The 25448-nt window shown below is 34.2% G+C and overlaps 1 protein-coding gene across 1 annotated transcript in view; it reads left to right on the forward strand.

Annotated features, from left to right (window-relative positions):
• HCN1 (hyperpolarization activated cyclic nucleotide gated potassium channel 1) overlaps positions 1 to 25448 on the forward strand; it is a 432634-nt gene that overhangs the window by 271095 nt on the left and 136091 nt on the right. The window contains exon 4 of the mRNA XM_004058880.5: positions 24115 to 24333. Coding sequence (XP_004058928.2) covers positions 24115 to 24333 — 219 coding nt within the window. The remainder of the gene's footprint in view (positions 1 to 24114; positions 24334 to 25448) is intronic.

The following is a 25448-nucleotide window of genomic DNA, read 5'->3' on the forward strand; positions in this document are numbered from 1 at the left end:
AGCTGTCACTTTGGGAATTAGAGCCTCACCTGGTTTTCAGCACAGTGCTGGTAAACTTTGAGGCACTGGATTGCTTATATGACTAAAAACGGGAAGTAGACTTTATTGTGACATTTAAGTACAGAGTCCTGATCTGAGTGTTTTAAGGAGTAAATGGTGTGTGTGTGTTTGTGTGTGTGTGTGTGTGTGTGTGTATAACAGTGATTATGTTCTACTTTGAGTTAGAGAAATAAAAAAAGACTTTATGTTGGAGAAACACCAAAAACGTCATTATGTAAGCTCTCTCAGGAAATAAGTTGAAAGACCACCCAAGGCTGGCATGCCACTTCCACAGTGTTGTCGCACCAGCCTGCCACGATCACTCTCCGGAAGACCTCCCCACCCTAACTATTACACCCAAATTTCAGGAAAGAATAGGAAGGACAGAGGGCAGAAAAGCACACATTCCCCTGAGACAGCCTGACATGTTTCCAGAGGCCCCATCCAGTAACTTTGACTTTTACCTCATTAGCCAATACTAAATCACTTGGCTGCCCTATTCTTCCAAAATGTATAAATCATATGTTTTATCAAGCTGGGCATGTTGCCACCCCAAATTTTGGGGGGTTCTGTAGCAGAATAAGGATGAATATTGATAAAGCAATCAGTAGTGTGCCACAGGATGCAAGAAGGATGTAAAAAAACAGATACCAACTGTCTTATAATCATGTTTTCTATATTTAGAGTCATAGAAACATAAATTTTTAAAGGCAAAAAGAAACTTCAGATCCCTTCGCAAATTTGCTCTTTAAAAATAAAAAGATGCCTAGAGAAGATAAATGGCTTTCTTCAGTGCATAGATTTATTAGTGATAGATGTTGAGCCAATGTTTCTTGACTCTCATGTGAGTTTTCTTTCCATTTTCCCATGTGGATTCTCCCCTTTCTACCTGTATGCTACACAGGCAGGGTCCCAACAGAGAACAGATGTCACTCTTAAGTTACAAAGTTGAAGGAAGTTTTAAAAAGAAGACTGTTTACCAAGTTGTGGATGGAATGTTGGGGACTAAAGAGGATATCAGGGACCCCAGGAATAGTAGTAACAGAAATGTTACCAACGCTAAAACCCAGAAAAGAAAGTAATGTAGACAGGACTGCATTGACAGGAGTAGTGACCTTCAACAGGAAACACAGCCAGCTCACTGTCTTCAAAGCAGGAGCCCCCAGTACTGGTCACATTTTCCTTCTTCTGTCTGATCTTCTTTCAGGGTTCTCCATTAGCCTAATCCAACTGAGGTCAGAGGGTAATGGAGTTTGTTGTTGGAATCCATACAGGTCAATTTCCTGAACAAAAGGTAGGTGAAGAACAGATTTGGAGGGACAAAGAGATTTCCAGTACAATGGCTCATTCTTAGGTAACAGAAACACTGTCTTATTAGTATAATATAAACACTCTCTTATTTACTCAAATATCTTAGAGGGCTTCTGATTCTGGATTGCTTGGCGTCCTGGTTATCAGTACTCCTTTAGGTTTCTGATTAGCACACTCTTGTGTGCTTCTTTTTGTCTCATTCTTCACACTCCGAGGGTATCAGCCTGTCTCATAGGGTGCTGGTTCTTTGCATCTGAGGTGCTTCTCATTAGCTACTTGCTGGTACTGGGTAAGCAGTTACTTGGTAACTTGTTCCAGTGTTTCCATGATGCTTTCCTATCCTAGTTGCTATGCCATAGTTCTTTCAAGATATGAAATAATAGCTCAAAGTCCTTTAGGTTTTTTCAACATAGGAAGCTTGTAAAGTGTCATAGTGTACCACATGCTGAGCTTTCCCAAAGTTCATCCCAAGTTCCTGAAAGTGTCCAGGAAGATACCTGGCAAAAACTAAGCTCTCCATCTTTGATGATTTCTAACACAAAGCGGGCACAAATGCAAGTGGAATTGAAATGCATCACTATAAATCACATAGCAGTCTGTGGTGAAGATAGTCACTTCAATTTTATTGTGTAATTTGTGCTCTGGTGATACTTCTGGATCTGATTATGTCAATGACATATAGAATTATATATAAATCTTCAAATTAAAATAAAATATTCTTACAGAGAGGCATTAGAACTTTCTACAGGAAAACTGGCTTATAGATTTATATCTTCCGCTCAAAAAAGGAATTCCCAGATGTCTGACATCCTTAAGCATACTGTTTGCTTCCATTTTCATAATTGTATTTTACCTTCCTTTTCCACATCTGTATTAATCTTAGGACTCAGCTGTTGACAGTTATATTGATTTATCAGCATTAGATTCTAATGGGAAATGCACTATTATTCTCCTCATGGGTTTGCCAGCCTAAATATGTGACCTTTATTCTACCATAATATCTTTTAGAAAGGATCAGATTGCTTGGTCTTAAAAGCTGCATGTAAAACAATATTAAATAAATTAGAAGTCCATTAATGCTATCAGCATTATTTGTTAGCTCAGATGAGCTCTGTGATAGGTGATAGTTTTTAGCCCATCACAGAGCTCATCTGAGCTAAAAAATAATGCTGATTTGGCCTCATCATATTTATGAAGGAGGGAGAAATAGAAGCATGTATAATGTAGAAAAACGTATCTTATCCTTATGTTTACATATATTGTTGAATAAATATAGTTTAGTGAATATGTTTGCTCACCTTTCTTTGCTTGCATTTCAACAGAGTACATTATAAACACTTTTTATTTTATCATTCTAAGTATGCCAAGACAAGATTAAAAGATAAATAAGGAAAATGCATTTGTATCTATTGATAAAATCAATTTGTAGTCCTTTGTTTACTTTTTTCCTAAAATTTAATTCTCAGAAAATTGCCACTTTATTATTTTAGGTACCCACTTTTCCAGATTCAAACTTGTGCAGTGAATTCTTTATGCCATTCTAATAAGAGACATTCCATGCCCAACTTCAACTTTGTCAACCTTACTTTGTAAAAATATATATCAGTATATTTAGAATTAACACGTTTTTCTATCTTTTTATTTGTCCAGTGGTCTAAATGAGATTTTGAAATCTGCCTGACAGTTGTTTCTCTAGCCTTTGGTTTCTTTTCTGGGAGGTATTTGGAGGATTGAAATTTCCCACCATGAAGTCATACACCTTGAGTGTGACCTTGTTTTTTTTTTTTTGTCTCTCTACACTAATGAGACCCTGGGTAGCTCTTATTTAAGGAAGCTGCTTTTGTCTGCTTGGCTAAATTAAATTGATCATAGCTGACTGTGGATAACCTGTTGTTATATTTATTTATATTTTTGAGTACATTCAGAAGGTCTAAAAAATTCTCAGCTTTATGTTGGATATCACAATTAAGAATATCACACTGTATTCTTTCCAGTCACCTGCTGGAGGCAATGGCCTTGTATTTATTTTAGAAATGAAACTGGATATATCACTATCACTTTCCCTGTAATAGCTATGACAAAACAACATTTAAAGGTCAAATACTGCAGGACTTAGTAAATACAAACTATAGACTCTACCCTTAATTCTGACCTTAACATAGCTTAGTATAAAATACTGATGAAAAATGGCTTCTCCAATAATTGCTAGGATTTTGTTTTTTTAACATGCTAAAATATTATAGAAACATTACATTAATGTAGTAGGTGAAAGGGAAATTTATTAGTGTCCACTTGTTTAATTGGTTGTACACCTAGAGACAAAAAAAATGTCAACTTTCAATAGATACCTTGAGCTATCTCTTGAAAATAAACAATCTGCTAATATTTAATGGCTACACACTACATGCCTGGCACTGCACTGAGAGAAAACCACATCTGAATGTTCTCATTACTACTGAATTTTGAGTTTTACGTAATTTCAAACTAATTCAGGGTTGTTTGTAAAGCAGGTTCAAACTTTAGTGTATTTAAATGTGTTCTCTGTTATTTTGTCCATACATGAATGATTCTAGGAAGCCTAGGAAATTCTAATATTAGGCAAAAAGACTTTCTAAGACTTAAAAACAGAAAAGTTTTGAAATATTTGTGTTGCCTTTGTCCTTTTTTAAGGTGTTGTGGGAGAGGGGAGACAAGATTCAGTGTCTCCTATTTTTCCAAAATCTGTAGCTTATTCTTCTATGGGAAAACCTTTGCCACTTTTATTCTCTACCTTAAAATGAAAATTTGAGCATATTGAATATAATCTTATCCAATTAATTATGTTTATGAAAGTGAAAAAGTTGTTTTGCTTTCGTTTCTAATATACTTAGGAAACATCTAAGGCTAAACAATAATAGCATATATATAGTACTGTGTATTTATGCATTTGCCTTCATCCTTCTCTTACCAAATCTATAAGCACTTATTTCACTAGTCTAGTCACATTTCTAAATCTGAGTAATAGAGCACACTTTTTACTTTCAATGTCAGTGCTGTATTTGTTTTCTTCATCTAAGGAAACCAAAAGCAACTTCTGCTGTGTAGCTTGTCAGTTTGTATATATCATATATGCATTCCATATTTGTTTCCTCAGAAAAATATGTGAAGAATAATATTTGCATTACTACAGTGGTATTTCCAAATTTAACTCTAGGCACTTTGAGTCCAGGAAAGCATAAATATATCATTGTGAAGGGACATTTTCATTCCTCGCTCGAGTAAATCAAGTGAGGAGTGGGATATATGAACGTACGAAAACTAGCCAGTGATGCTTACCCCCGACAATGCATTCATGATTAAAATAATACCTAATAAATTTGAAATATTTTGCATTATTTCAAGTTTTCTATTAGTGTTAAAATATATGCTGAATTGTTTATGATATCTGCTATACATATATCAATTGGGAGAACAGTTGATCAGACTACTAAGGGCATCTGTTTAATTTCATTAAATTTAAAGTTCACATTTCAACCATAGTTAGAAATACCCTGAATCTTAATGAGAGATACTGGTTTCTTTTGTGACTCAGATGAAGACATCTGGCTTTTTAACTTACAACATAACTTAAGGTACATTATCAAACAGGATAACATTTGTATACTGTTACTAAGTCAGTTCAATATTTTTCCTAGATACCACTCATATCAATCACTCTGCTAAATGTCTGGGATACAAAGATGTTTAGGACATGGTCTATGCCCTTAGGAAACTTTGGTTATACTGGTGAAGGCAAACAAATAAACAGACGTTACAGCAATCACATGATAAATGGAAGCACAAGTGCTGTGGCCATTTAGACAAGAAGCTGAACCAGGCTGGGAAGGCTGAATTGAAGGGATGAAGGTAGATCTTTGAGAAAGTTACAAAATGAGCTGCATCTTGAAACACTGTTAAAAGTGTCCAGTCAAAGAGAAAGGAGACCAGAAAACACACTGAGTCAGAGAAAACTACCTATATAAAAGCATGGCACATAATGAATTGGCTTGTTTGGGGAACTGCAAGTAGCTCAGGGTGGCAGGAGTACAATCTTAGGTTTTGTTATAAGGCTTAGGAAAGTTAAGCAGTATTGCTCAGGAGAGATGCAGGGGATACATCATGACCAAGTTTTTGTGATTCTCATGAGAGGTTGAACTTACTCTTGAAGCTATGAGGAAACTTTAAGCATGGGAGTGGCATGATTTGACTTGTAACTAGATGCTTTGAAGAATGGACTGAAAGGGAGTTAAACTGAGATGGCAAATTATTAAAATTTGTTTTAAAATTTGTATTGATCTAGAAAAGAAAAAATAGAAGAAAAAAACATTTTTTTCATTAAAACAAATAACTGCTATATTTTTCAATTTCAGAGCAAAGTAAAATCATGATTAGAAAAAGTCTTATGTAGTCCTAGAAATAAAAGAGGCAGAATCAAAGTCCAAGGTTGGTGAAAGAACAGGTGGTTAAGTTTAACATTAACCACTGCTTACAAGATATGACAGGATGATATCTAATTGTGACATAGTGTGCAGAAGTGTAATTTGGTTTTAACAAAACCTTGGAAAGTAAACAACTGACCTCAGAATTATTAAGGGTCACAAGGAAGAAATGCACAAAAGACAAGCATAGTTATTAAGGATGCCAAGTCATTTTACATATGGCAAATATATAATAATAGAAGTAACCTAGGGCCTAAGATAGTCTCAAATCAAGTGATACCGTAAGACTGCCCTGAGATAAGCACTAGGCAGGAATGGGAACCTGTGTATTGTAAAGAGATGGCACAAAAGAAAGATTATTTTTAATTGTCATTTGTGTATGTTTGATTGGTTGTTTGTGATAAGTATGCACTCTCCAGGCTGCTAGCCTGATAACTATTTAGTATTTGAATGGTAACAGTAGAAGCAGATACTGTTCAGTTGTTCTTCTGTCTAGAAGCTCTGGACCCACCCAGTGGAGAAAAGAGGAGTACAGCATGGAGTCAATCAAGTGATACTAAACTCATCTATGGATTCAGAGAAAACATGTTTTATCAGCAGCATACTCAGGTTAAATGAATTCAGTTTGGACACACAGATTTGGGATGTCTGTGTAAAGCTGAGCAGAGACAAATGCCTCCAGATAGATAAGATGAGAAGTCAAGAGAGAGGCCTCTTTTTTAGATGAATCATATTCAACTCCGTTCACCTAAATAATTGAGAGTAACCCAGGTTTGTTTTTAGTCTGTTGATTGTTTTTTGGGAGGGTGAGGCATGGAGGAGGGAGACAAGATTAACAAATAACTAAGATGGTATTGGAGTGAGACCTGTGATAGTTCACTCAATAGTAAGACTATGTAAGATTTTCTCCTGCTTAGTCTATTGAGTGGTAGCTCAGAGTCCCTGCGATGCCTTCAGATTTATGTTATGATAGGCTAATATTGGCAAATTGGCCATAAAGATTTGCTTTCTGAAACTGTTCTTCTTTTTCCCATGGTCTAATTTATTAATATCTAGGGTATGCTGCAAAGTTCAGATATTTACTGTTTTTTCTTACACTTTGGCAACAATTTGTTGAGCTTCAAAATATGTGAATCCTGCTTTAAGATTGCCTTTAATTTTTGTATTGTACATTCATAGAGATATTGTTGATCATTTAGTTTCCTAAAAAAAGATAATTTATTATGAATCTATTTTTTTCAATATTTCAGCCAAGCAGTAGATTATTGTCTTTGAAAACACCTTGATTCCTTATTGCATTTGCCTTTGGAAATGTCATAGTGCATTCTAAAATAAAAATTTTCCTGTATGGCTAATGTTATCAAGATCACTACTTTAACCAAGTTTTCCTGCCCCTTCATATCCTTGTGATTATTTATTGCCATTTAAAATACTGAATATTCTCCTTTTTCATTTCTACCTCTGGAAGTTTTCAACCTAAATTTTGTTGACAGCCCACCCATCTTACTTACGCAATTTGCTCCTGCATGGTGTAGCTAACAAACTATGGAAAAATACATAACCAAAAACAAATCTGAATATCCTCAAATTGGCATGTATAATTGGAATCATCAGTCAGCTATGTCATTATCAATGTGTTGGGCTGACTAATAATAACCGTATTGCTATTATTTATTCTCTCAAGGCACCAACTGGTTTACAAAGAATATCAATACATTTACCTCTTCTGGCAAAATGATACTGTATCTCAACAGTGTTGAATTCAGGTAAATCATAAAAAATATCTGAAATTAAAATATTTATTTTTTTATTTCTGACTTACTTTGATACTCTATTCCTTTGCTTGGATCTCACATTCATTGTGAATAATAAATGTTCTGGGATTTAACCTCTTGTGAGTTAGATATTTCCTACTCTAAGTTTCTGTAAAACTTTCTATTCCCCAAATGGAATTGTATGTATCTTATTTTTTGTCCTTAGGCAACTTTCTAAGGTGACTTACCACTAATCTAGCATGTCACTTCACCATAATCGATTGGAGAATAAAAAGAACCCTTTGAATCATTCCCCATTTTAACCAGACACTGCATTTTCAATAGGTGGCAAAGGCAAGCCAAGAATGTTCAAAACTAATAGCAATCTTTCTGCATGTCATCTTATGTGCTTGATATAGGTTCACTCTAACTTGTTCTCCTTTTAATTGGAGGGTCCTACCTCTGCCATTTTTATTAACTTTTATGCTATTCAGTTCTTTTCATCCCCAAAATAACTTATTATGAGATGATCCTCATGCTCTCTTCATCCTTTGTCAATCCGTGCTCACCCAGTTCCAGCCTCTTGGGGATCAACCTGAACCCTAGTGGGGCAAACTATACAACCTCCAGGCCATGGAAGGAGGCTATTTGAATACTGACTTAAATGCAACATACACGCATTCAAATAACAGCCTTCCAGAGACATTGCCTTTGATTTTACTTTCTTATGTAAATAGAGAAAAGCTTAATAGAGGTAATTTCAAGCCTCTCGGAAGAAGATATGGGAGAGATTTCTGAGTAGGTTATTCTTTGTCTTTTTTTCTGTGATCAGAGAATTAGGTACTATCCTCCCAAACCTCATCTGCAGTGTGATTGCAGTTGTCTCCCTTGAGACTTACACTGTTCCCGGCTCCACTATCCATAGAACCTGGAGGTACAGTGCTACCACGTTTGCTTGTACATAAAGGAGACCACAATGCTACACTTCTTCTAGGCCAGCCTGGGGTAGATATACACAGATACCCACACCTCAATATACGCAGATGACTTTGTTAACCTTTATTGCCAGTGCCCAAAGAAAAGTGAAGATGAAATGCTTTAAACTCACTGAAGCAGATAAATCATTTTAGAACTAGCTCAGGAAAATCTGGCATGAGTCACAGAAGCTATGCACAAGAGAAATCATTAAGCTTTGAATGTTTACTTCCTTTCCTGAACAGTCCCTGTTGACTAAGAAATGTATGCTGATAATTATTAAGGTATTCTCTTGCTTTGTCAGTAAGCCATACTGTTGTTTCCCTCCACATTGGAGGAGGTTAAGGCAAGACACCTTTACGATCTGTCTGGATATATTCCTTAAAGTTAGTCTGCCAATTTGTGGCAAACTTGGCATTCTGCTAGATTAAATTATAACTCACTCTTCTACAGGAATTGCACTAAGTGGTGTGCTCCCTTCAAAAATCACCAGTAATTATGCTTCATACCCAAAGTACTCAGAATTGTGGGAAGTGTTGGCATTAATATTAGGATTTGAAGCAAATAAGAGTTCTACCGAAGGAGTCAGGGATGCTCCATTTCTGGGTCTATTTAATTATTTTGCCCATTTCTTCTCCATTCCTGAAAACAGAAATCTCATAAATGGATTATAATGTTGCATTTGCCTTTTTCTTAATGTTTTTATCATTCAGAAATGCAGTAAAAATGACTTATTTCCTAAAGGTAAAATAACCTTCATTTTCTTCTCTGTGCCATAAAAAATAGCTAGAATATCCTCATCAGCATGATTTCAAGTGGAATGCACTAAATTTTAAAGGGGCCCTGCTTTGCTTTATTTTCTTTGAATAGTAATACTATGATTGAATATGCATTTTTTTCCTGATTTTAGATAACTGAAAGGAGCTCATCAGAAACAGGAATTATGCCTGAATCACCATTGGTTTAGTCTTGTAACTGGGTAGAATAAAAAAAAAAACAGAAGTTAAAAGAAAGGGAGGGAAAATAAAACAGATTGTTTCAAATACTCTTTTCTCTGTACTTGTTTGCTAACAGATTTCCAAATCAGTCTACATCTGAATTGAGAGATATGCCTGAGAGAGAATAATCTGGGCCTTGAAAAGAAATCTGTATCTCTCAGTCTCTCTCTGTCTCTCTCCCCCACCCTTCCTCATGCCCTCACCCTAATGTACACACACAGAGAGACTCAAATGTAATGTGAGTGGAGAATTGATTTATCAGAGACAAGTGATTCTCTAGGGATTTAACCTTTATGAGTGCTAGTAAAAGGGTATTTAGCTTGATTATGTTGATCTAAGAAGTTGTGTTTTGCCTCTCTTAAATACTATTTGGTATTTGAATTCTCTGTGAAGTTGTCTGTGAGATCAAGGAGTCTACACATGATAAAACTTACACTTGTATACAGCTTATGTGCATTTAGACGTCAATGCTAAATGTTCTCTCAGATGGGTAACTGACACAGAAGCCTTTCATGCTAAGAACACACTGAATACACAACATAGGATAAGAATTTAAGTTGGGAATTAGGCTTCTAAAAATAGCTTTAAGTGCTTAATACTTTCTGCCTTTTTACACAAGCTTACACAGCAGGGGATTTCCTAGGCTTATCTTGTTATACTTCATAATCAATAAACAAAGTTCTAGCATTACTTGTAATTGAAGCTTCATTTATTTGTTTGCAATTTAAAGTCATGTCTTTAGAGTTGAGGAACATGCATTGTTGCTGAGTTATGTAATTATAACTTAGCTGTAAATAAGAATATGACTTTTAAAAATACTTTTTTAATTAAGTAAGGGAGTAGTTTTAACTGACATCATTCATGTTCTAAATGTGTCATTAAAATAACTTTAGCATAGGAGAATGGTTCTCTATATAATTTGATTAGCTACAGATCTCATAAGAGTACTTTTGCCTGAAATAGATAACTCTATGGAAATATTGGACAGTACAGATCATAGTATCTTCATCATTTTACCGAATAGATTACAATAAAAATTAGATTTGCAAGCACTATATCTGCAATCAGCAGCCTAGAGATCCAGTAGAGAGATACTGCTACCTATCATGACCCAATAGGCTACTGAATGAAACTCTGAACTTTATCGACATCAGTAAATGAAGATAATAAAGACTGTTCTTGCTACCACAAGGCTCTTGTGATAATCGCCATGTCTATTAAGTTCCTTGTAAGAGATCTATGCAAACTGTACTCATGTTTCTGCTATTGTTAGTTGTGCTATGGTCAGTATTATGATTATGCAAATATAATGAAAATAATACTTGCAAGCACATCAGACATGAGTTTGTATTTTTTGTTTGTTTTGTTTTTGTTTTGTTTTTTAATTCTTAGACAAACCAGATCAGACCTTGGGCAAGTAACTTAATGTTTTCCATGACCTTAAGATGTATTGTTCCTTACATACTAGATTTGAATAAAGTTGGGTAATCTGAATATACTTAATTATTTGTTTATTTATGTATTTTGATCTTATAATCATGGAGATTCTGAAATTCAGTGTGCTTATAAAAAGCATAAATTGTTGTACAGATCCCTTACAATTCCAACTTTCTATGAATTGATGGATAAAAGTCAGTCTACCATAAAAATATTTAATGTGCCACTATTTTATTTTATTGTACTATCCTTTCTTATGTCTGGTAGTGGGAACCCCAACCCAGTAGTAAATCCAGGTAGAATAAAAAAATCAGAGATGTTTGCACCATGTCATCAAAATTGCATGGACATGTTAAGTGTTAAGGGTAAATTCTACCATTACTAAGATGGAATTTTAGAATCTGTAAAGGTGAGAGCATGATTTTTGAGATAATGGGAAAGCTCTTTTTAACCTCAATATAAATAACCAATTACTATGTAAGCTGCTTATCAGCATACACATTTCCTTTCTCTATAGTTTAAGTTTGTCTATATTTTAGTTATGCCCATCTCTAAGCATTAGATTTTAATAAATTTTTCATGATTTATGTATTTGCAAAGAGGTTAGAATTGTTACTCATAGCAAAACGTGCTATGAACATATTTTTCCATTAAAACACACACGTCAGTAAGAAATTTATCCCCTCATTTACAAAACTCTTTCAGTTGGAAAACAGAAAGCTTATTATTTATTAGCTCTTTTATATACAGCTCGTTAATATAGCAGCCTTTTATATAGTCTCTTGCTTAATTATCATAAAAAGTCCAAATTCTTTCCACACTGTGCCATCTATCATATAAATTGAAATATATGCAAATTATCTAGAAATAAAATCTAATGCCTTACTCTCATATATGGTAAGAGAATTCCATATACAAAACTGCATATTTAATAAATTTTATGATCTGATAACCGACATAAACACCCAAAGACTACACATATGATTAAAGACATTCTTAACTCTTCTGCTTCTTTAATGCATTAGGCAACTACTTTGTTTATAAAGAGCAGAAACTTGAGCCCAGCACAAAAATATATACATCGTTTTTTGTTTTAACTTTAATTTCACTTTGTTAGTAGTTTTTAACACTCCAGTGTGCTCAAACCTCAAAATAGCAGCATTAAACACTTCAAGAATGCCATAAAAGAGATGATCTACTAATTTGAGAATCATCATTGTAAAGCTGCTTGGTGAAAGTTCATAAAATTAATTTAAACGTGCACATTAATAGTACTTAGCAATGTAATGTCATTCCTGTCATTAGAAAGATGAAGAAACACTCTGAGAAGTATATCCTTAGGCAATATTATCATTGTGAAAACATCATAGATGGTACTTACACAAACCTAGACGATATAGCCTACTACACACCTAGGCTATATGGTATGGCCTATTGCTCCTAGGTAGCAAACCTCTACAGCATGTTGACTGTACTGAATACTGTAGGCATTGGTAACACAATAAGTATTGGTGTAGCTAAACATAGAAAAGGTATAGTAAAAATACAGTATAAAAAATAAAAGATGGTATAACAGTGTGAAAGGTAAAAGATGGTACATCGTGAATAGAGCTTGCATGACTGAAAGCTGCTCTGGGTGAGTCAGGGAGTAGTAAGTCAATGTGAAGGCCTAGGACATTACTGTACACTACTGTAGACTTTATAAACAGTGTATACTTAGGCTACACTAAATTTATTTTTAAGGTTTTCTTTAATAATAAATTAACCATAGTTTATTCTAACTTTTTTTACTTTATAATGTTTTTATTTTTATGTTTTTGACTTTTTTTGTAGTAACACTTAGCTTAAGACACAAGCACACTGTACAACTGTATAAAAATATTTTCTTTCTCTGTACTTATATTCTATATGATTTTTTCTATTTGATTTTTTCTTTACTTTTAAAACTTTTGGTTAAAAACTAAGACACAAGCACACACATAAGCCTAGGCTTACACAGGGTCAGGATCATCAGTATCACTGTCTTCTACCACCACACCTTGTCCCACTGGAATGTCTTCAGGAGCAGGAGCGTGCAAAATGTTGTCAACTCCTATGATAAAAATGCCTCTTCTGGGCCGGGCATGGTGGCTCACGCTTGTAATCTCAGCCCTTTAGGAGGCTGAGGCGGGTAGATCACCTGAGGTCAGGAGTTCGAGACCAGTGGTAAAACACCATCTCTACTAAAAATACAAAAAGTTAGCCAGGCATGCTGGTGGGTGCCTGTAATCCCAGCTACTTGGGAGGTTGAGGCAGGAGAATCACTTGAGCCAGGTAGGCGGAGGTTGCAGTGAGCCAAGATCGCGCCACTGCACTCCAGCCTGTGGAACGAGAGTGAGACTCTGTCTAAAAAAATAAAAATTAAAAGCCTCTCTGGGATGCCTCCTGAAGAACATACCTGAGGTTGTTTTACAAGTAGCTTTATTTTTGTATAAGTTGAAAGAATACAGTAACAATAAAAAGGTAGTATACTAAATACATAAACTAGTGACATAGTTGTTTATTATCATTTTCAAGTATTATATACCATACATAATCATATATGCTGTACTTTTATATGACTGGTAGTGGAGTAAGTTTGTTTATACCACACTGCCACAAGCAGATGAGTGATGCATTGTGCTATGACATTATGATAGCTACAGGATCACTAGGAAATAGGAATTTTTCGGCTCCATTATCATCTTCTTATAGGACCACTGCTGAATGTACGGTCCATCATTAACTGAAACATCATTACGTGGTGCATGATTGTACTTATTTTACCTTGTCCAGGTGTTGAGTGAAAGCACATCACTTAGTGTTTCAGATTGAACCTGTCACCCTGTGCCATCTGCACCTTTCATACTCTGGAGCGCTGAGCCTTGGGCAAGGATTTTCTTCTAGAGGACAGTTCCTATCAGATAACTGTATAGATTGCTTGATCCCAGGCTTTGGGATTAGGTGGAAAGAAGAATTCATTAAAAGTTTTTGACTAATAGGAAAGTATAAAACTAGAGTACAATTTTAAAGTCAAACTATCTTCACTGACCTCACACTCTCCAGGAAATTTTACCTCAGTGTTTTTCTCTAATGAAAACCTTAGATAATTTTTCTCTAAATGTCCTTAAGGTATAATAGAGGCTCTCTTTGGTGGTTGAGAAGAAACATAGTTTAAAGAATTTCTCTGTTATGGTTATGTTCTTAAAATGCCTGAAAATCCTATGTATAATTATCATGAATTTTACTCATATAAAAGTATAATTATCATGAATTTTACTCATATAAACGGTTATGACATAAATGGCTATGGTCTTTGGAATGAAGAGAGTTTATAGTGTGGTTCAGATAGATCTGTGATTGAATTCCAGATTTGGCACCTACAAGTGTGTGAACTAAAGCAAGTTATTTAATTTTTCCAACGTTTGCATTTCCAATCCATAATAACAATATCAAGTTAGGTTTCACTGTTAAGAAGAGCAATGAGATGATGTTATAATAATACCTTGCAATAAATTAAGTCCTCAGTGTATGCTGATTTCTTCTATGGTGGCTTTATATTAATGCATATATGCTTGCATACACATAAAATATATTCACTAATACTTATATATAAACATATGTAAAATATGTTTGCTTATATTTATTTATGTTAACAAAGAGGTACCCCATAGAAATATTTGATTTGCTTGAAAAGCTAATTGTAATTGAAACATCACACTTACAGTATTTAAGTAATGTCAAATTTGGGGCCTGTTTTATAAATAGTACCAATGAACTCTTAGTATAAAAAATTGGATGAATGAACAAGTCAAATGTAAAATAATGCATTGATTTGTTTAATTTTTATTTTTAAAATAATGTACCAATATCAAAAAAATATGAGAAAAAATCTGTGATATCAAGCATCACTAAATTTTAATTTATAAGTCTATTTAATGCAAATTTTGTATTTTATCGTCATTCTTGAAGCAAGAAAAAGTACACTTATAACTTGAGCAATTAATTGACCACGGAACAAGTTGAGAATGAACTCTGAAAATAATCAGACATCACTCTTCATGGCAACAGCAATTTAGTTATGCAATACTTCTATATTTTACTGTTAAAAACTGTTTAAACCCTCTTATAAGGCAAAGGGTTGTTATCAGAGGTACCAACGTTTTTTATGCAGATCATAGCACTAAATATAAGAAAAATACGCTGGGCAAAGTGTCTCACGCCTATAATCCCAGCACTTTGGGAGGCAGAGCCACGAAGATTGCTTCAAGCTAGGAGTTTGAAACCAGCTTCAGCAACATAGCAAGACCTTATCTCTATAAAAATTTTAAACAGAAGCTGATCATGGTGGTGCACGTGTATAGTCCTAGCTACTCAGGAGGTTGAAGCAGGAGGGTCACTTGAGCCTAGAAGTTCCAGCTGCAGTGAACTATAGTTGTGCCAATGTACTCCAGCCTAGGGAAGAGAGCAAGACCCTGTCTCGAAATAATTAATTAATTGATTAATTAAGTCAAAAGTCATTCCATGCCCAGGGTGGGCATCCTTAACGCCTGCATTGTTCAAAGACCAACTGTTTACAGATAATACAATTATGGTGTATTCAAGTAAACACACTCTTTTTGAAACTGATGACCTGTTATACTTCTTATGACTGCAAATGAATTATGCTACACTATATTCTTTTCCTTAAGAACTTTTAAATGCAACTTTCTATCTGATTGGCATTTCCAAAATTGATAAAAATGATATGTTCATACAATGACTGCAGGAAAAAAATAGACATGCTTATCAACATTCTGTAGCCTAGCTCTGAAGAATTTATACTCTACTCATGGCTTTCTAATTTCACCTCTTTATTATGCATTGATTCTTCAATATTTTAGCAGTTGGTTTGTGCACTTCAGAGTCTCTGAGTGCCATATTTTAGATTTTCCTAAGATTTTACCTACTTAACACGTTTATACTTGTATTTGCTTGCAAATAATAAAGAAAAATTAATTCTGATATTCAAAAACGGAAAGTTTTGGCCCCCTAAATTAAATAAATTTCAGCTCATGTGAAAGCTAGTGGACTGGAGAGCTTTTGTTCCCATGGCAGGCTACTGAGTGGCTAAGTTTGAATTGAATGTATTATGTCAGGAGGTCTAGGACACTGGAGAATAAATATTCCTTTTTCTTTCTTTTTCCTTTTTTTTATTTTTTGCAAATAGTCCTTCATCCTGACTCCCTAAATTTAGTAACAATATGGACAGGATGACTAGAAAGTATTTTCATTCAAGCCTATAGAAAGCTCAAAATGCATTATTACTAAGAGAAAGTTCTCAGGTGGAATAAGCAAAGGTACTTACTATGTTCCCATTAATTTGACTCAATATCTTTTCCTCAAAAAAAAATTATTTTCAGTGATGCCTCAGTGAAGTGATTAACTAAATGAACACTTTTAATAATAAAAACATAATCTAAAAGGAATAATTTGTTGGTACATTGTTACCTAAAATGAAAACAAGATAAACCTCAGTTGAAACAGTTCCCTTATATTTTATTTGCTTATTGTCTGTGGGATTCAGATTATATGAAATTGGGTATATTTGGACTGTATGGTAAAACACTTTGAGTATACAGTCTCCCATTCGCATATAATATCATATTAGTAATGTACACTAAAATATAATACAGTCATCTTTACAAGGTGAAAAAGGAATAGCCATGTAACACAAGAAAAAAGGCAGAATGGGATTACAAACATTCCTAGATTTTCACAAAACTTTCTCAGATGATAGCCTAAATCTCCCATTCAAGCCATCATTCAATGGTAGTAGATTAAAATAAGGGAAACAGGATGCCCTAAGTGGGGAAAAAAAACCTATGACTTTTGTAGGCTTATAAAAATGAGAGCAGTGTAATGTAATAATACTGTGGTCCTTAGAAGGAGACTGCATGGGTTGAAAACACTGAATCTTCCACTTACAAAATTTTAACCCTGGGCAAGTCGCTTAGGTTCTCTGCTTCAGTGTCATTATTTGTCAAATGATGGTAAGAATAGTACTCATGATTAAACTAGTTTAACATAATAATTGGTGCTTTGACCAGTTTAGAACCATGTACCTGATTTATAATATACTGCTTATAAGGATAACATTTTGTGTGTGTTTTATCACAGTCAATCTGTTTTTTCTCCTTGAGCCCTGATATGGTTTGGCTGTGTCCCCACCAAAATCTCATCTTGAATTGTAGTTCTCATAATCCCCACATGTTGTGGGAGGAACCCGGTGGGAGGTGATTGAATCATGGAGTTATCCCCATGCTGCTGTTCTCATGATAGTGAGTGAGTTCTCACTAGATCTGATGGTTTTATAAGGGACCTTTTTCCCTTTTGCTTGGCATTTCTCTTTCCTGCCACTCTGTGGAGAAAGACGTGTTTGCTTCCCCTTCTGCCATGGTTATGTTTCCTGAGGCATCCCCAGCCATGCTGAACTGAGTCAATTAAACCACTTTCCTTTATAAATTACCTAGTCTCAGGTATATCTTTATTAGCAGCCTGGGAATGGACTAATACAAGCCCTTTGTTCCTGGGATTTTAATGATGTGTAGGTATGGTGGAGGAGGGGTTAGGATGTCATTCCTCTACTTGGAATTCTTTCAACACCACCCTCAGAATCTGCTACTTAAATGCTCACTTTCCTTTGTTACAGTTCACTTGGCCCTTGCAAACACAAGCAATGTGTGTAGACAAAATTCAGTGTCTAAAGAAAGCAATATTGGCCTTGTAGAGTAACAGAGAAGATCCTTATGCCTAATCATTCACTCTTCATGAAGAATAGCCTAAGGACCAGATACAGTGGCTTATGCCTGTAGTCTCAGCTACTCAGAAGGCTGATATGGGATTGCTGGAGCCCAGGAATTTGAGGTTACAGCTCAAATTCTATGAGCTATGGTTATGCCACTGGACTCCAGCTTGCATAAAAGAGTGAAACAAAAGAAAAGAAAAGAAAAGGAGGGAGGGAGGGAGGGAAGGAAGTAGAGGAAGGAAGGAAGGAAGGAGGAAAGAAAGGAAAGAAAGGAAAGGAAAGGAAGAAAGAAGGAAAGAAAGAGGAAGAGAGAGAGAGAGAAAGCCTATATTTCATTAATCCTTCTGAATTTTCCATGAATCCCTAATATTCTACATTCTGTAGATACTGTCTTCTCAAAATTGTTATTGTTGTTGCTTTTTTATTATTTAAGTTCTCATTTCACTTCTCATAAACTTGTAATAACATTTATACTGACTTCTGTATTTGGTCCTTATTACATCCTTCCTCTACCTCAGGATTTTTCAGCCTCACCACAGCTAATATTTTGGACCTCCCAATTTTTTGTTGTGAGGCAGGAGAGGGAGTCTCCTCTGAACTGAAGAATTTTTAACAGCATCACTGGCCTCTACCCTTTAGATATTAATAGCACCTCTGCCAGTTGTGAAAACTAAAATGTCTGCTGATGTTGTATGTTGCCATGCCTCCTAAGTGGTAAAATCACCCTTAGTTAAGAACCAGCACTCTGCAATTCTGCCTGATCAATCTTCCTAAAATACAGTTTAGATCATATCATTCTCTGCTCACAAGTTTTCACTGGCTTCCCGTTTTGTACTGAAAATGTTTAAGGACTCAGACTCTGGTCATCACTGTGTTGCCTGGTATGTTCCCTATTCTCTCATATTTCTGGTATGCTCCTCATTCCCTCCTGTTTCTTCTCTACAATTTAGACTGGCTAAAATTTTATATGTGTACACACACATACTATGGGGTTTGGTAACTTTTCTCAGCCTCCAAATATTCCTATTCCACATCAAACTTCGTGTTTTAGATTTTTACCTGCATGACCCATGGTCTTACTCAAATTCCCTCACACAGTAGTTCAGTTTAAACCCCTGTTGGAATTGAGATGGTCCTTGTTTTTTAAACAAGGACCTTGTTTAATTAAACCTTGTTTAATTAAAACTCAGTATAAAAGTGGCTAAACAGAGCAGTGAAACAAAATATTGAGCCCAGACACAAATACCATTTTTATAGAGACAATATATAATAAAAGAGATATATTTCTCTATATGGAGACCTGTTGATCTATTAAAAGTTATATAGTGGCACAAAAGACAATCCATTAATTTAGAATAAAGAAAATGTGAACTTTTCTATATCCAAAAATAAAACCTTTCTCTAGGTAACACATGTAAGTATAAGTAAATATAAAAAATAAAATAATCTGAAAAAACATTCAGGACATAGGAATAATCTTATTTAGAGATAGCTTTTTAATCATTATGAGAAATCCAGCAGCTGCCAAGGAACTTACAGATTTAATTTTCCTACATAAACTAATTGAAATATTTATATGAGTAATTATATGATTAGAAGGTCAATAGGCAAATGATAAATTAGGAATAAATATTTATAGCACATATCAGTTAAAGGGGTGATATCCAGTCTTCAAGGAGGCATTGCAAATTAATAAGGAAAAAAAATTTCATTAGAGATGAGCAAGCCCATTTGGTAAATAAATACATGAACGCCTTCTCAAATTCCTTGGCTAGGGAAATCCTAATAAAAGTAACAATGGGTTATTATTTCTCACTCTATAAGGTGATACAGTATATTTTTACACATTGGAAAAGGTACTGCCTTTTGAATCAATCTGGCAATATATTTTAAAATCAAACTGAAAATCTTACCCTTTGAACCAACAATCACACTCTTGGGAGTGTTACTGATAGAAAGAAAAGATATATAGATAAAGTTTTTAATTAAAGAATAGTTTGTAGTGGCAAAAGCTGGAGAACAATGGAAAAAATGACTGAATTAACTATGGTGTGATCAACAAACTATTACATAGTTATATGAACAACAGATTATTTGGGGGCATTTTATATGTGATAACAACAATAAGAGCATATATAATAGGATTCATTTTTGTGGGAAAAAAAGCCAGAATCATGGATTTGTGTATGTGCATGTGTGTGTGTGATTATATGAACATGGAGAAAGGTACAGAATGATCCATACCTGATTTTGGGGAAATGTAGGTAGAGAAAGAGGAATGGAAACATGTGAAGAATGGAAAATAGAAAAGTCACTAATGATTTTTAAAAATAAGAAAGCATTTTTAGGCTTGGCACAGTGGCTCATGCCTGTAATCCCAGCACTTTAGGAGGCCAAGGCAGGTGGATCGCCTGAGGTGATGGAATTTGAGTTCGAGGAGTTCGAGACCAGTATGACCAACATGATGAAACCCTGTCTCTACTAAAAATGCAAAAATTAGCTGGGCATGGTGGCACTAATCCCAGCTACTCGGGAGACTGAGGCAAAAGAATCACTTGAACCCAGGAGGCGGAGGTTGCAGTGAGCTGAGATTGCACCATTGCACTCCAGCCTGGGCAACAAGAGCGAAACTCCATCTCAAAAAAAAAAAAAAAGCATTTTTAATATATATTTATTTCAAGTCATTTAAGAGCATGTATACACAGGTGTGTGTTTTGTGTCTCTAGTGAAATAAATGAAAATAGACATAGCTGTATTATTTTGAAAAACTGAATTAAACTTTCTTTTCCAGCTCCATACCCTGCCTCCATTCATACAAAAAGAAATAAACAATACCAATAGAATTAAAGTGTAGTCTCCACTCGACACCCCATTGAACTTTTTATTATTTCCATTTTATCTAAATACCTCAAGATGCTTTAACAGTATACCTTCTCTGTACCCTTTTGTGGAGAAAGGAAATCTTGAATTAGATTTTACATTTTAGTAAATGTAAATATACCATTTCTTGTTCATGGACCATCTAGAATTTTGGAAATCTTAGATGTATTTCTGAGTATTATACATTTTCACTTATAAAATAAAGTATAAATTTGCTCATTCTCCAAAATAAGAGTTTTTGCATGAGTTTATTATACTATGTACATATTAAAATATGACATACAACTAATTTTCTTGTGTTAAAATTAAATCTTATTTTTCACTTGTGTGAAAATACATATATAGAGAGGATAATTTAATATGAGCAGGACTTTTATTATAATTAAATAGTAGTGAATTTCACTTTAAGAACCTTAATCCTTTCAGCTAAATGGGGCTAGTTATTTTCTTTATTTTTTAGCAACTATGTGCAGTTCCAAGGTTTATAAGACTGGGCTTTTCAATCTTCTGTTTTATTGTTTAAATCTACAAATTTGATGTTGGAAAATCCTATTAACAACAAACAAAACTACCCATATCTATTCAAAATAAAATAGCTTGAAAAGTTTATGATAATTTAAGAGTTAATTTGACAAATGCAGGTTTGGCTTCATTAATATGTGACCTTGAAGTTGCACAGAGCCCCTCACTGTCAAAAGAGCCCTGGGCTTGGTTTAATGTTCTGCTCCTGCCATCTTGAAACTCTTAATAATTTTATCTTTGAACTTATGTTTTGTAAGTGAAGTCCACTAGGACAACAGGGTTTGAACATGAGCAGCAGAGCTGCAGGATGGCAGCATCACACACACAGATTCAGGCCTGTAGGCACAGGAGACATGCAATTGGCCTAGCAGCAAGGCAGCATATGCATTACTCAGCAGTCTAGATGCTATGTGTCCCTGATGTGGCCAAACCAGGACTGGGCCCAGATTAGGAGTGACTATCTGTAGCAGCAGGAGAAGCAGCAGCAACAAAGGCAGTTGTGAGAGATGAAAGTGGCTATCCATGCAGGCAGGGAGAACACCCATGGTGAGTAGACAGCTTGCTCATCAGTCCCAAGGGACCATCCCTGTAGTATCTAAACAGATATTAAATCTCCCACCTAAATTCCAAGACAATACCCATGGCACTCAGGCAGTAAACTTTGTAAATAAATTATTACAAAATAAATCTTTACACATGGGCACGGCAGTAAGCACTTTAGAAAGTCATTAGAATTCCTCAGTGTTTACAATGTCCAGTTTTGAAAGCTGCTGCAAAATTGCACAGCAGATGTCCATAAACTTAGAAATACAAATTAAATTTAAGGCTCACATTTGATGGAAAATAACACTATTTTTATATGAAGTTTTAAATTAAACCTATTATTAACAAGGAAGATAAGTTTTAAATTAAACTTTGTAACTAAAAATATAGCAATACAATATATAAACAGGCATTTTAAATTTTGTGCAAATCTTGAAACTACTTTCAATTTTTTGCACGGCCTTGACAAGTTACAGGAAATGTCAGAAGAAACACTAAAACATCCTTGCATACATTTAAATTTAACATTCAATTCAATAAAAGGCAGTATAAGTGACCCTTGTGATGGAATTATTCTGTGTCTTGACTGTGGTAATAAATACATGAACCTACACATGTGACAAAATTGCATAGACATAAATACACACACACACAGATAGGCACACAAATGAGTACACTTAAATTACTGAGCTATAAATGAGATGAGTACATTATATCAATGTCAATTTCCTGGCTATGAAACTATTCTATAGTTTGCAGCATGTTACCTCTGGGGAAGCTGAGTGAAGAGTACATAGAATCTCTCTCTATTATTTCTTATAACTTGCATGTAAATCTGTAATTACCTAAAAATAAAAAATTAAATTAAAAAATAAATTCAGATGTAAAAACTAAATTCTATGTGAAATTGGTATGAAACAGATTGGCATGATAAGTTAAATATTTATTGAAAAGTTGTTCCATGAAAATCATCAGCTCCAAATGTACTCAAATATATATTTTTAAATAAATTATCAGAAGTTGACCCTAATCTCACAGCCTATAAAATACTCCTAATAGGTTTAATAACATTTGAATTAATAGAAAGATCATTTTTAAATTTAAAAATATGTAAAATTTAAAATTTAAATTTAAATTTAAAAATAAGTAATCTTCCAATAGCCAAGAGCAACTAATGTCATTTTCAACTAAATCATTGAAAATAAAGTTGATAATTGTATAAATTTTGATAATCTAAGAAATGAATTTCAGAAAAATAAGCCAGAAAAATTTTATGATCAATCAAAATATCACATTAATACAGTATTATTTATGGTATTACATATAATTATGACATTAAAATATTGATTTTTAAAATTTGTAAGCTTATATTTTTACTCATTTATTACTGTTATCACATTAGGTTTTATAAATAATAAAATAGTTTTAAAAGAAAAATCTTTATATTTTATTATATTTAATAACTTTTTTCCCGCATTTTGAACCAGAGCCCCCTCATTTTCATTTTGCTCTGGCTTTTATAAATTGCGTAATACTTGAATTAGGGAGTTCAATAAAATTTATCCAAAAAATAATTTAAATTTTAACAAAAATTAGATAAGATACATTGGACAGCATTTTTAAAAAATTGAGCTTGCAATTTTTTTTAAATGACATCAGAAATTACAACTAATAAGTAATCTCAGAAGTCAGCATTTCCTATTGTTTTCTCCAGGACATAAGCCAAGATGTTCTTTTGCCTATTTCATTTTATTATTTTATAAAAAGCCAACAAGATTCAGCCGTCTTCAATCCTGACACAAATTACAATATATGTCACTTCGAGAGAGGGCTTCAAGGAAGTCTTTCCATTTATCAGACCTGTATTTCCAATATATATTTGTTCAAATTTTTTTTTAAGGAAAGTTGTAGTGGTAAGGACTATACAGCTATATCAATATGGATTTTTAAAATCTGAACTTCATGGTTTTGATAAAAATGTTTATACTTTGGCCTGTATGTGTCATACTGTCTGCTGCATTTCATAGCTTGCAAATATATTATTAATACTATTTGACCACATTTCCTTGAAACCTTAAAGCATTCATTCTTGTCATTATTACATGGCATACCATTGTCCCAAAAGGAATTTTAGTTTTAAAAACAGCAAACTTAAAACCGACAAAGAGCGCATGTAAGTAACAGCAGACTGTTTCCACTTTATCATAGTAAGAAAGATTTGAAAAACATCATCATTTAATTCACAGTTAGTGAGAAGTACATTTGTAAATGCTCCATTGTAAGGATTTTTCCAGTATTCAGTATTTTATAATGCTTCTGTGTACAGGTCCTACTCACTTTTCATTCTGCCATCCGAATGGCTCAGTCAATTTTCTTTTTATCTTATGTTGCAGAATGATTCATGGGGAAAGCAGTATTCATACGCACTCTTCAAAGCTATGAGTCACATGCTGTGCATTGGGTATGGAGCCCAAGCCCCAGTCAGCATGTCTGACCTCTGGATTACCATGCTGAGCATGATCGTCGGGGCCACCTGCTATGCCATGTTTGTCGGCCATGCCACCGCTTTAATCCAGTCTCTGGATTCTTCGAGGCGGCAGTATCAAGAGAAGGTAATTTGTTTTATTTATCGCCAATGTCTTTAACCAGCTAACCTGAACCAGTAAATTGAATTGTGTTCAAGATAACTACACCATCTCCTCTATAAAAAAAAAAAAGAGATAAAATGTTTAAAGTAAAAACACACTATCTTCTTTGATATTTTGAGGTTTCTTCAAGATAGTTCTCATATCTTTTGCTTCTCATTTCTCTGTTGAATAATAATTTTTTTAAATGTGACTTTACATCTACAGAAAAAATAGCTATATATTTCAAAATGTAAAAAGCTGATAGAAGACGTTATCATGGCTCATTTTCTATCATATTTCAATAGTTAAAATAAACCCTTCTTTCGTATGTGTTAGAAAAATGTTAGCTGATTAAGTGCAGACAGGCAGCTATTGTGCATGTCCCTCTGTACCCCCCCTCATCTATAATCATAATTTATATTACAATCCATATGCTTAGCTGAGCATATATTACCCGTATATCTAGATAAGTCACCACACTCTCCAGTCTTAAAACTGGATATAACAACTGCTGTGATGCATTCTTATGCTCAATGTGCTAATTAAAATGATTGCTGCTGTAAACTTTTCTCACAAGAGAGAGAAAAAGTAAATATAGGCAATGATTTATTCATTGGATTTTTTTTTCCCACATGAAGAATTTCTTTGGCTAGGGCTAAATATAGGGTATTGGGACAGTACTAATATTCTTGACCAAACATCAGTAGCTTTCTGACAGATAAATAAGAATATTTTAAATTAATGGAACAATGTGTAATGTAGGGGCTTTGTTGATCCTGACAGAGTCATGCACCTTGCCAAAGAGCATTTCTGAAAGTAATTATTAAAATGGCTCTAGAATATTTCTCTTGGTGAGTGATAACAGCTTAGTCTCAGAATTGTTTTCAAAACAGCCAAAGAAGTTTTCAGTTACTGCTTTATTTACAGAAGTTTTCAACACTATAATCACACAATATGAGAAAGGGAACCTAGATATTTCCCTTGAATGTAATTATACTGCCACTAGCTATTACAGTGAGCAAGCTGGCATTTTATTACTGAAGTAATGAAAAGATAAACCACAAAAATTGCTTTGAGGTTCATTTTTAAATAGTCTCCAA

This window comes from Gorilla gorilla, chromosome 19, assembly GCF_029281585.2.
Source record: "Gorilla gorilla gorilla isolate KB3781 chromosome 19, NHGRI_mGorGor1-v2.1_pri, whole genome shotgun sequence".
NCBI classification, from domain to species: Eukaryota; Metazoa; Chordata; class Mammalia; order Primates; family Hominidae; genus Gorilla; species Gorilla gorilla.